Source organism: Pseudorca crassidens, chromosome X (genome assembly GCF_039906515.1).
Source record: "Pseudorca crassidens isolate mPseCra1 chromosome X, mPseCra1.hap1, whole genome shotgun sequence".
NCBI lineage: Eukaryota > Metazoa > Chordata > Mammalia > Artiodactyla > Delphinidae > Pseudorca > Pseudorca crassidens.
Genome location: NC_090317.1, coordinates 40,023,671 through 40,035,804, shown reverse-complemented (window position 1 = coordinate 40,035,804; position 12,134 = coordinate 40,023,671). Strand labels below are relative to the sequence as shown.

Sequence of the window (12,134 nt, the reverse complement as noted above, 5' to 3'; positions counted from 1 at the left end):
CTTATTTAGAATTTTCTATATACAAGATCATGGAATCTGAATAGTGATATTTTTTACTTCTTCCATTCCAACCTGGATGCCTTTTTTTCCTCTTTTTATTGCCTGATTGACCTGGCTATAACCTTCAGTACAGTGTTGAAGAGAAGTGGTGAGAATGCATATTCTTGTCTTGTTATTTACCTTAAGGGGAAGCAATCAGTCTTTCATCATTAAGTATGAGGTTAACTGTGGGCGTTTTATAGATTCTTTTTATCATGTTGAGGAAGTTCCCTTATATTGCTAGTTTGTTGAGTGTTTTTATCATGAAAGGGTGGTGGATTTTGTTAAGTAATTTTTCTGTGTCTATCGAGATAATCATGTGATTTTTTCCCTTTATTTTAGTAATATCATTGTTGACCTGAAACAAATAGACCACCAGATATTTCTTCAGCAAAGATGGATTTATTCAGGATGAGCAGAGAATTGCAATTTGGGGTCTACAACCATGGCGAGCCATGGGCAAGTCCCCCAATGGCAAGGGGAGGAGAACACTTTTATAGAGAAGAAAAGGAAGTTGGAAGGGCTATAGTAAACTAAGAGTCCATGGCTTTTCATTGGCCTTGCCGGGAAAGAAGAGTCTTTTTTCTGCCTGTTGGTCTCTGCTGTAGTTGCAGGGTACAAGAGCGCCCCCTTCTGGTCTCCCAACTCTTTAATTGAGGTTTCCGTTTTTTAATTTTTTACATTGTGTATTACTTTTGCTGACTTTTTTTTTTAGTTTATTAAAAGTGCATATTTATTGTAATAAATTTAGAACATAAAAATTACATAAAAGAAAAGAAAAATCATCTATAATCCCACTACCCAGAAATAACCACCACTAACATTTTTCAGTATTTCCTCTTAGTCTTTCCATGTAATTAAGTGTTCTTAAAAAGAACATAGTTCTTTCCTAAATTTCTCTATGGCACTCTGTTATACATCATAGTATATTTCATCAATGGCTTGTTTGGGGACATTAAAATTGTATTCTTGTGAATTCCCTGGTTGTCCAGTGGTCAGGACTCCACACTTTCACTGCTGAGGGCCCGGGTTCAATCCCTGGTTGGAGAACTAAGATCCCACAAGCCACGTGTTGTGGCCAAAAAAAGAAAATTGTATTCTTTATTTTTGTTTTATGTTGTCTCGTTTTGTTTTGTAAAACTACTCTTAACAAAACATCCTTGTGACTAAATCTTTACATACCTCCTTGTATTTTCCTTAGGACAATTTCTTGCAAGAATAATTGCTTTGTCCAAAAAAAATATTCTTTCTTAGGCCTCTTATTAACATTAAAAAATTGTGATAAAATATACATATTTTAATCACTTTATAAGTAAAAATGCAGTGGCATTAAGTACATTTACAACATTGTGTAGCTATCACCACTGGCTATTTCCAGAACTTTTTCATCATCTCAAGCAAAAATTCTCTACCCATAAAGCAACTCCCCATTCCTCTTCTCCCAGGCCCTGTTAATCTCTACTCTACCTATTATCTCTATGAATTTGCCTATTACAGGTACCTAATTTAAGTGGAATCATATAATATTTGTCCTTTTTGTGTCTTGGTTTTTTTTTCTAACATCTTTATTGGAGTATAGTTGCTTTACAATGTTGTGTTAGTTTCTGCCATATAACAAAGTGAATCAGCTGTATGTACACGTATATCCCCATATCCCCTCCCCCTTGCATCTCTATCCCACCCCTCTAGGTGGTCACAAAGCACCGAGCTGATCTCCCTGTGCTATGCAGCTGCTTCCCACTAGCTATCTATTTTACATTTGGTAGTGTATATATGTAATGCTACTCTCTCACTTTGTCCCAGCTTACCCTTCCCCCTCACTGTGTCCTCAATTCTGTTCTCTAAATCGGTGTCTTTATTCCTGTCCTGCCCCTAGGTTCATCAGAACTGTTTTTTTTGTTTTGTTTTTCTTTAGGTTCCATATATATGTGTTAGCCTACAGTATTTGTTTTTATCTTTCTGCCTTGCTTCACTCTGCATGACAGACTCTAGGTCCATCCACGTCACTACAAAAAACTCGATTTTGTTTCTTTTTATGGCTGAGTAATATTCCCTTGTATATATGTGCCACATATTCTTTATCCATTCATCTGTTGATGGACACTTAAGTTGCTTCCATGTCCTGGCTATTGTAAATAGTACTGAAGTGAACATTGTGGTACATGACTCTTTGTGAATTATGGTTTTCTCAGGGTATATGCCCAGTAGTGAGATAGCTGGGTTGTTTGGTAGTTCTATTTTTAGTTTTTTAAGGAACCTCCATACTGTTCTCCATAGTGGCTGTATCAATTTACATTCCCACCAACAGTGTGAGAGGGTTCCCTTTTTACCACACCCTCCCTAGCATTTATTGTTTGTGGATTTTTTTGATGATGGCCACTCTGACTGGTGTGAGGTGATACCTCATTGTAGTTTTGATTTGCATTTCTCTAATGATTAGTGATGTTGAGCATCCTTTCATCTGTTTGTTGGCAATCTGTATATCTTCTTATGAGAAATGTCTATTTAGGTCTTCTGCCCATTATTGGATTGGGTTGTTTGTTTTTTTGATATTGAGCTGCATGAGCTGCTTGTATATTTTGGAGATTAATCCTTCTCAGTTGCTTCGTTTGGAAATATTTTCTCCCATTCTGAGGGTTGTCTTTTCATCTTGTTTATGGTTTCCTTTGCTGTGCAAAAGCTTTTAAGTTTCATTAGGTCCCATTTGTTTATTTTTGTTTCTATTTCTCTAGGAGGTGCGTCAAAAAGGATCTTGCTGTGATTTATGTCATAGAATGTTCTGCCTATGTTTTCCTCTAAGTTTTATAGTGTCTGGCCTTACATTTAGGCCTTCAATCTATTTTGAGTTTATTTTTCTTCGTGTGTATGGTTTTAGGGAATGTTCTAATTTCATTCTTTTATATGTAGCTGTTCAGTTTTCCCAGCACCACTTATTGAAGAGACTGTCTTTTCTCCATTGTACATTCTTGTCTCCTTTATCAAAGACAAGGTGACCATATGTGTGTGGGTTTATCTCTGTGCTTTCTATCCTGTTCCATTGATATATATTTCTATTTTTGTGCCAGTACCATACTGTCTTGATTACTGTAGCTTTGTAGTATAGTCTGAAGTCAAGTAGCCTGATTCCTCCAGCTCTGTTTTTCGTTCTCAAGATTGCTTTGGCTAGTTGGGGTCTTTTGTGTTTCCATACAAATTGTGAAATTGTTTTTCTAGTTCTGTGAAAAGTGCCATTGGTGGTTTGATAGAGATTGCATTGAATCTGTAGATTGCTTTGGGTAGTATAGTCATTTTCACCATATTGATTATTCCAATCCAGGAACATGGTATATCTCTCTATCTGTTTGTATCGTCTTTAATTTCTTTCATCAGTGTCTTATAGTTTTCTGCATATAGGTCTTTTGTCTCCTTAGGTAGGTTTCTTCCTAGGTATTTTTTTCTTTTTGTTGCAATGGTGAATGGGAGTGTTTCCTTAATTTCTCTTTCTGGTCTTTCGTTGTTAGTGTATAGGAGGAATGCGAGAGATTTCTGTGCATTAATTTTGTATCCCGCAACTTTACCAAATTCATTGATTAGCTCTAGTAGTTTTCTGGTGGCATCTTTAGGATTCACTATGTATAGTATCACGTCATCTGCAAACAGTGACAGTTTTACTTCTTTTCTGATTTGGATTCCTTTTATTCTTCTTCTCTGATTTCTGTGGCTAAAACTTCCAAAACTATTTTGAATAACAGTGGTGAGAGTGGGAAGCCTCGTCTTTTTCCTGATCTTAGTGGAAATGATTTCACTTTTTCACCATTGAGAATGATGTTGGCTGTGGGTTTGTCATATATGGCCTTTATTATGTTGAGGTAAGTTCTCTCTATGCCTACTTTCTGGAGGGTTTTTATCATAAATGGGTGTTGAATTTTGTCAAAAGCTTTTTCTGCATCTATTGAGATGATCATATGGTTTTTATCCTTCAGTTTGTTAATATGATGTATCACATTGATTGATTTGCATATATTGAAGAATCCTTGCATTCCTGGGATAAACCCCACTTGCTCATGGTGTATGATCCTTTTAGTGTTCCGTTGGATTCTGTTTACTAGTATTTTGTTGAGGATTTTTGCATCTGTATTCATCAGTGATATTGGCCTGTAGTTTTCCTTTTTCTTGACATCTTTGTCTGGTTTTGGTATCAGGGTGATGGTGGCCTCATAGAATGAGTTTGGGAGTGTTCCTCCCTCTGCTATATTTTGGAAGAGTTTGAGAAAGATAGGTGTTAGCTCTTCTGTAAATGTTTGATAGAATTCTCCTGTGAAGCCATCTGGTCCTGGGCTTTTGTTTGTTGGAACAGTTTTAATCACAGTTTCAATTTCAGTGCTTGTGATTGGTCTGTTTATATTTTCTATTTCTTCCTGGTTCAGTCTCGGAAGGTTGTGCTTTTCTAAGAATTTGTCCATTTCTTCCAGGTTGTCCACTTTATTGGCATAGAGTTGCTTGTAGTAATCTCTCATGATCCTTTGTATTTCTGCAGGGTCAGTTGTTACTTCTCCTTTTTCATTTCTATTTCTGTTGATTTGAGTGTTTTCCCTTTTTTCTTGATGACTCTGGCTAATGGTTTATCAATTTTGTTTATCTTCTCAAAGAACCAGCTTTAAGTGTTTTTTTTTTTTTTTTTTTTTTTTTTTGCTTTTGCTGTACGCGGGCCTCTCACTGATGTGGCCTCTCCCGTTGTGGAGCACAGGCTCTGGACGTGCAGGCCTAGCAGCCATGGCTCACGGGCCTATCCGCTCCGCGGCATGTGGGATCTTCCCAGACTGGGGCATGAACCCGTGTCCCCTGCATTGGCAGGCGGACTCTCAACCACTGTGCCACCAGGCAAGCCCCATCCCTATTCTTTTGTCTCTGTTTTTTCTTTTGCCCTACCCAGGTTCGTGGGGAGTTTCTTGCCTTTTGGGAAGTCTGAGGTCTTCTGCCAGCATTTAGTAGGTGTTCTGTAGGAGTTGTTCCACATGTAGATGTATTTTTGATGTATTTGTAAGGAGGAAGGTGATCTCCACGTCTTACTCCTCCGCCATCTTGAAGGTCCTCCCCTTGTGGACTTTCATGTTTTACCACTCTTGTATCCCCGGGATAAATCTTACTGGGTCATGATGTGTAATCCTTTTTATATGTTAGTTCAGTTTTCTAGTATTTTGTTTGGGATTTTTGCATTTATATTCATAAAATGTATTGATAATAGTTTTCTCTTGATGTCTTTGTCTGGTTTTAGTGTCAGGGTGTCAAAGAATGAGCTAGGTAGTGTTTCTTCCATGCCTATTTTTTGAAGAGTTAATGAAGGATTGGTGTTAATTCTTTAAATTGTGGTAGAATTGGCCAGTGAAGCTATCTGTTTCTAGAGTTTTCTTTGAAGGAAGTTTTTTCATTATTAATTCAGTCTCTTTACTTATAAGTCTGTTCAGATTTTTCTGTTTCTTCTTGAGTTGGTCTTGGTGGTTTTTCTAGGAAATTGTCCATTTTATCTAGGTTGTCTAATTTGTTAGCATATAGTTGTTCATTGTATTCCCTTATAATCCTTTTTATTTTTGTTAAGGTTGGTAGTAATGTTCTCTATTTCCTGATTTTAATTTGAGTCTCTCTCTCTTTCTCTCTCTCTGTCTCTCTGTATCTTTCTGTTTTTTATCTTTTTGGTTAGACTACCTACATGTGTTTCAGGTTTTTTAATCTTTTCAAAGAACCAACTTTTGGTTTTGTTGAGTTTTCCTTATTTTTTTTCTATTCTCTATCACTTCCTGTTTGTGCAGAGCCTCAAGATTAGCCAGAGGTAAGAGCTTAGGGCTTTTTCTGTTCTATCATGAGCATGCATACAGCTCTGGGCAGGCATGAAGCCATATCATGCACTTTGCCTTCTAGATTCCCAGGAATAAGTTAGAGTGTTCCAAAGCCCCTTTTGGATATCCCATTCCCCAACTTTTTATTTTAACCCTTTATTAGCCTATTGTTTGGCCCAGTTGTTATCCACTGCCTCAGGCAGATGCATGTTCAACAACTGCTTCTGATTTTTTCAAGGAACATTTTTTCAAGGAAAGGCTGTTTGCCTTGGGTGAGCTCTGTGTCAGGTCAAATAAAGACAGCCTTATGAGTGCGGTTTTCCAGGGAATGACCAGACGGGTCAAATAATGACAGATCTCTGGGAATGGGACTGTGAAGGCGCTCCAGCCCCATTCTGTTTCCTCCCATGCCTGCTAGGTGCTGCTTTTCACCATGATTGCTGAGTGTTGGTTTTTCAGGCTTTTGTAGAGCTGAGGAGGAATGGGACTTGGACAATTTAAAATGCCACAGAGCTCACTGTTTTTACTGAGATTCAACCATTTCATTAAGTAAAGGCTTCCTGAATTGCTGTAAGCTTTTGGTGCATTTTCAGAGTTCTGAAAAATTGATTTTGATGATTTTTGCTAGTGTTCTTGTTGCTTTTATAGAGGAAAGCATTTTTGGAAAGCCTTACTCTGCCATTTTCACTGATGCTCCTCCCATTATGGCTTCTTGAACAGGAAAGTGATGGAGTAAAAACTGAACTTGAAGTCAAATATTGTACCAGATCTGACAAAGGATTGACATACTTAATATAAAAACCTATAAGAAAAGTGTTGAATTATAAAAATGAACAATGGGGGCTTCCCTGGTGGCGCAGTGGTTGAGAGTCCACCTGCCGATGCAGGGGATGCGGGTTCATGCCCCGGTCTGGGGGGATCCCACATGCCGCGGAGCGGCTGGGCCCGTCAGCCATGGCCGCTGAGCCTGTGCTCCGCAACAGGAGAGGCCACAACAGTGAGAGGCCCGCGTACCGCAAAAAAAAAAAAAAAAAAAAAAAAGAACAATGGACATGAAAAGATGAATCACAGAAAAAAATACAGATTGATAATAAAGTTTAGAAAAGGAAGTTCAATATCAAAGAAACTCAAATTCAAACCATGAGATACCATTTTCACTATCAAATCAGCAAAAGCAATTTTAATTATTACAATTCTTAGTATTGGCAAAGGAGCAGTGAAGTAAACATTCAAATGCTATAGGTCAGAAAAACAAATTGGTACAGTCAATTTCTGGAATACAATTTGGCAGTAATATCAAGTCGTTTAATAATAATATTCAGGGGAACCTCTTAGTTGTGCACGGAGAAAGAACGATTTAAAAAATAGGTGATGTTGAGAAGGGCAAGAAGATTTTTGTTCAGAAGTGTGCTCAGTGCCATACTGTGGGAAAGGGAGGCAAGCACAAGACTGGGCCAAATCTCCATGGTCTGTTTGGGTGAAAGACAGGTCAGACTTTAAGATTCTCTTACACAGATGCCAACAAGAACAAAGGCATCACCTGGGGAGAGGAGATGCTGATGGAGTATTTGGGGAATCCTAAGAAGTACATCCCTGGAACAAAAATGATCTTCACTGGGTTTAAGAAGAAGGGAGAAAGGGCAGACTTGATAGCTTATCTCAAAAAAGCTACTAATGAGTAGTAGTTGGCCACTGCCATATTTATTACGAAACAAATGTCTCATGATTTTTTATGTGTACCATATTTAAATTGATCTCATACACTGCAATTCAGATCATGAATGGCTGAGGTAATATTTCTGTCCTGATTTAAATAAGATTGGTTTGTGGCTAAAAGAATATGATCAGCTTGGACTTCCCTGGAGGCACAGTGGTTAAGAATCTGCCTGCCAAGGCAGGGGACACGGGTTCGAGCCCTGATCCGGGAAGATCCCACATGCCACGGAGCAACTAAGCCCATGCGCCACAACTACTGAGCCTGCTCTCTAGAGCCCGCAAGGCACAACTACTGAGCCCGTGCGCCTAGAGCCCGTGCTCCGCAGCAAGAGAAGCCACTGCAATGAGAAACTTGTGCACCGTAATGAAGAGTAGCTTCCGCTCGCCACAACCAGAAGAAGCCTGCACGCAGCAACGAAGACGCAACACAGCCAAAAATAAATAAATAAATAAAATTTTAAAAATAAATAAATAAATTGCTGTTAAAAAATATATATATATGCACCTAAATGGCATGTTGATTATTTAAAAAAAAAAGAATATGGTCAGCTTTTTGAATTTTGATAGTGATTCCGGTTCAACAAGTACTATCACTCTTTTCCCCTTCTAAAGAGATGATTAAACTTGAATAAGAAATGTTAAACTTTTCAGGCATATAGTGAATGCCTTCTCAAACCCTATAGGAGATTGGTTTTATATTTAGATTTATATAACTGTTTATATTAATATATTTAAATATTGAGAAGATCTTTTCACTGTCTCATAGAACAGTAGGATTCACCTGTGTTTCAAGTTGTGTTCATTCGCCTGTTAAGGCAAGGGCTGAAGATACACTGGCAATGTCCACTTTCTCTTTTTGGGCTTAACTATGCCAATTTAATTAAAATTCTCTATCTATCTAAAATATTGCCTTTTACTTAATGAAAGGCATTTTAGTGTGGTTTATGTATAGCATCAAATAGAGAATATTTAGTACTTCTTACACACATACCACAAAAATAATAATATTCATTGACCAAATAATTTAATTTCTATGTATCTTTACTGAGAAAATAGTAAACCACTTGGATGAAGATTTATATACAGAGATATTCATTGCATTGTTATATATAATAGTGAAGAGTTGAAATCAACCTAAATGTTCAATAATAGAATAGCTAAATAATTTATAGTATATTCAACTTAATAGATTTTTTACAGTCATTAAAAATACTGTTTTAGAAGACTTATTTAATGGCATTGAAAATGTATAATATAATGTTAAGTGAAAAATCAAACTTTAATATACAGTTTGGTCTAAATTTTAGAAGGGGAAAAAGGAAGGAAATACAAACACAAAAAAAGTACATCAACTTGTTAATGGTGGTGATCTCTAGGTAGGTAAGATACAGGAGATTTAGTTTTCTTCACACCTTTCCATTCTTCCCAGATTCTATACATTATGGGTTTATTAACTTTATAATAAGGGCTATGGCCAAATGTTATATAAATGTAGTGATCTGACATTTGTATGGAAGATAGATTAGAAGAAGGAGAAAGTTAGGGTGGTAGTGGGAATGGAGAGGATAAAGAAAATCTAAAAGTCATTTTAGGAACTCCCTGGCAGTCCAGTGGTTAGGGCTCTGCGCTCCCACTGCAGGGGGCACAGGTTCAATCCCTGGTCGGGGAACTAAGATCCTGCATGCTGCGTGGTGCAGCCAAATAAATAAATAAATAAAAATAAAAAAACATTTTATAAGAAGAAACTCTAGGATGTGAAGACAAATTGGATGTGGCAGATAAAGGGTTTCTAGCGTGATCAAAATTAAGGTAGCAAAGAAGAGAATCCTATTTAATAGAGGAAAGATTTAGTTTTAGACACAATTGAGGATGATTGACATCTAAGGGATGTTCTCCTGTAGGTAGTTGAAAATACAGATGAAGTTTGTTTCTCCAATGTTAGTATGTCCTTGAAAGTATGTAGTGTTTTTTTTAAGACTTGGCGATAATTAATATTTTTTACTCATTGAAATTAGTCTAAATTTAGAGAGGTTTTACTTATTGTATGCTATGTTCATGATACTATTGCTTCATTTTCCTTGAATGTACCGTGTAAAATAACTGATTAGCAAACGTTAGTGTGACTTCACCTTGTTTTGCTTTGGACTGGCTCAGAGTTCTCATGTTTCCATTATGATTACTCTCATAGTTGTTGTTATTGCTGAAAATTACTATGTTTGAATAAGAAATGTAATTATTACCCCAACAATATTTATTTTTTATTTTTCTATGAATTTTAGGCAATGAACATTTTGACTTCAGTATTGCTTCTGTATGCAAAAGAGGAAGAAGCTTTTTGGCTTCTGGTTGCTGTATGTGAACGAATGTTACCTGATTATTTTAATCGTCGAATCATTGGTAAAAAACAAAACACATATACATATATGAACACATATTTCTTTTCTAAACAATTTATAGGCCTCTTGTCTATCCAGTTATCTATCAAGTGGAAGAACTGATAATTAAGTTGCAAAATATACAAAATGCAAGCAATATCAAATGTCACATTCACTGACATGCTCAAGAGAAGAGCTTTTTGCACTGAACGTATGATTGGAAAAACGTATTATTTAATACGTTGCTTTTTAAAAATAAAGTGCCTGGTCTGTTTCCATATAAAATAAAGGTTTTAAGTTTACTATCTCTGTATTGCTAAAACAGTGGTAATCTGAAGCATCTGGAGTTACTGGAAAAATTTTAATAGTCTCTTTATGTGAGAGAGATTTTAATCAGCTTAAAATCTCCACATTTTTATGAATTGTATAGATATATTCAAGCTTTGAAAGAAGGATCAAGTTCTTAGTTTGTTACTTATATAATATTTTCTTCAGTCATCAAATATTTGTAGATCCATGATCCCCTACCTTAAAACCATAGGTGGTCTCCTTTGTACCCTCATAAGCCTTCGGTGTCATGGCTAGGTCGTTGACTGCATTGTCTTGTGTTATAATTATTTGTCTATTTATTGCAAGTTCTATTAGAGATTAAACGCTTTGAAGATGAGACCATTTAATTAATTGATGTATCTCTTATAGTACCTATTACAGGTTTCTGCACATAATAAAGATTCCATAAATAACTGTTCCAATGAATATGAATTGAGTTTCTCAAGTGCTTCTTGATGCATGATACTGCTAGCAGATAAAGAGATGCATGAAATATAGAAAAGGCACTGAAGAAGTTCATAATTTAAGGAAGAGAAATGAGATATATCAGCCTACTAATAGAAGTGGGAAGGTATTGGAAACAAGTCCTTTTGAAAGGTGTTCATTTTAAAATTTCTTTTTATGTTCTCCAGGTGCCTTGGTGGATCAGGCAGTCTTTGAAGAACTTATCAGAGATCACCTTCCCCAGCTGACTGAACATATGACTGATATGACATTCTTTTCCTCAGTTTCTCTCTCATGGTTCCTCACACTTTTTATTAGTGTGCTACCTATTGAAAGTGCAGTGAATGTGGTGGACTGTTTCTTCTATGATGGAATAAAGGCCATTTTACAACTGGGATTGGCAATACTTGACTATAATTTAGACAAACTTCTGGCATGTAAAGATGATGCTGAAGCTGTGACAGCTTTAAACAGGTACTGTGAGAATCATAACATTTAAATCTGGAGAGCCCCTTAGAGCTTATGTTGTTCAAACCCCTTATTTTATAGATGAGGAAACTGAGCCCTAGAAACTTTAAATAATTTGCCCAAAGTCACAAAGCTGGTTGAATGAAAACACTAGGCCTAAAGTCCACTCCTCTGTTTCTAAATAGAATATAACAAAAGTAAGTCAGTCACTTTGAAGTAAACCACTAGGTTATATATACATTTACACTAACATCTAATATGGTTGATTCGGTATGCTGGGACTTTCATAGTCCCAGTTCGAGCTATAAAGTGTGTAAGAGTAATTTGAGGTGGGGGAGGTGGTTGATAATATTAAATGTCCAGTGGGGGGAAATTGTTCTGGTTTTCAAGTGGTTTCAATCAGGTAAGCTGAGCTTTATTTTCCTGGTGCCTTTTCTGTGAATTCTATTTTGTACTGAAACACATGTGTGGGATATGTGTGTGTGTGTTTGTGTATACACAGTATATGTTAAATGAATGAATATATGAATATTTGGGTAACTTGTAATGGTGCATCAAATCCCATTTATTTATAAAGAATAAAGTATAAACACCTCACTCTGGTATTTAGAACTCTCAATGTTAAGGCCTCAATGTATCTTTCTTAAATTATTTCTCCTCACGTGCCTCTACATACCGTATATTCCACCCTTACTGGGCCATGTGGTATTTTCTGAGAAAACTCTGAGCCTATCTGCTTCCCCATGCTCTCCTCCCCACCTCTGAAGTCATTTCATCACCATCCCATTTCCCACTCCCATGTCCTCCTAATTCCCAACCATCTTCAAATTCTCCTCCCTCATAAGACTGTCTCTTGTCCTCTCGGTAGAAATTAATCTCGAACTAGGGAGAAATTAGCTGTCATTTTCTCTGTATTTTACTTCTACTGATTCTTGTATTACTGTCACTT

General features: G+C 36.6%; 1 protein-coding gene and 1 pseudogene across 3 annotated transcripts in view; both read left to right on the top strand.

Annotated features, from left to right (window-relative positions):
• TBC1D8B (TBC1 domain family member 8B) overlaps window positions 1-12,134 on the top strand; it is an 82,622-nt gene that overhangs the window by 54,819 nt on the left and 15,669 nt on the right. For all 3 annotated transcript variants that reach the window (XM_067723747.1, XM_067723746.1, XM_067723749.1), the window contains exons 11-12: window positions 9,848-9,965; window positions 10,906-11,191. In XM_067723747.1, coding sequence (XP_067579848.1) covers window positions 9,848-9,965; window positions 10,906-11,191 — 404 coding nt within the window. The remainder of the gene's footprint in view (window positions 1-9,847; window positions 9,966-10,905; window positions 11,192-12,134) is intronic.
• LOC137217245 (cytochrome c-like) lies at window positions 6,286-9,841 on the top strand (annotated as a pseudogene).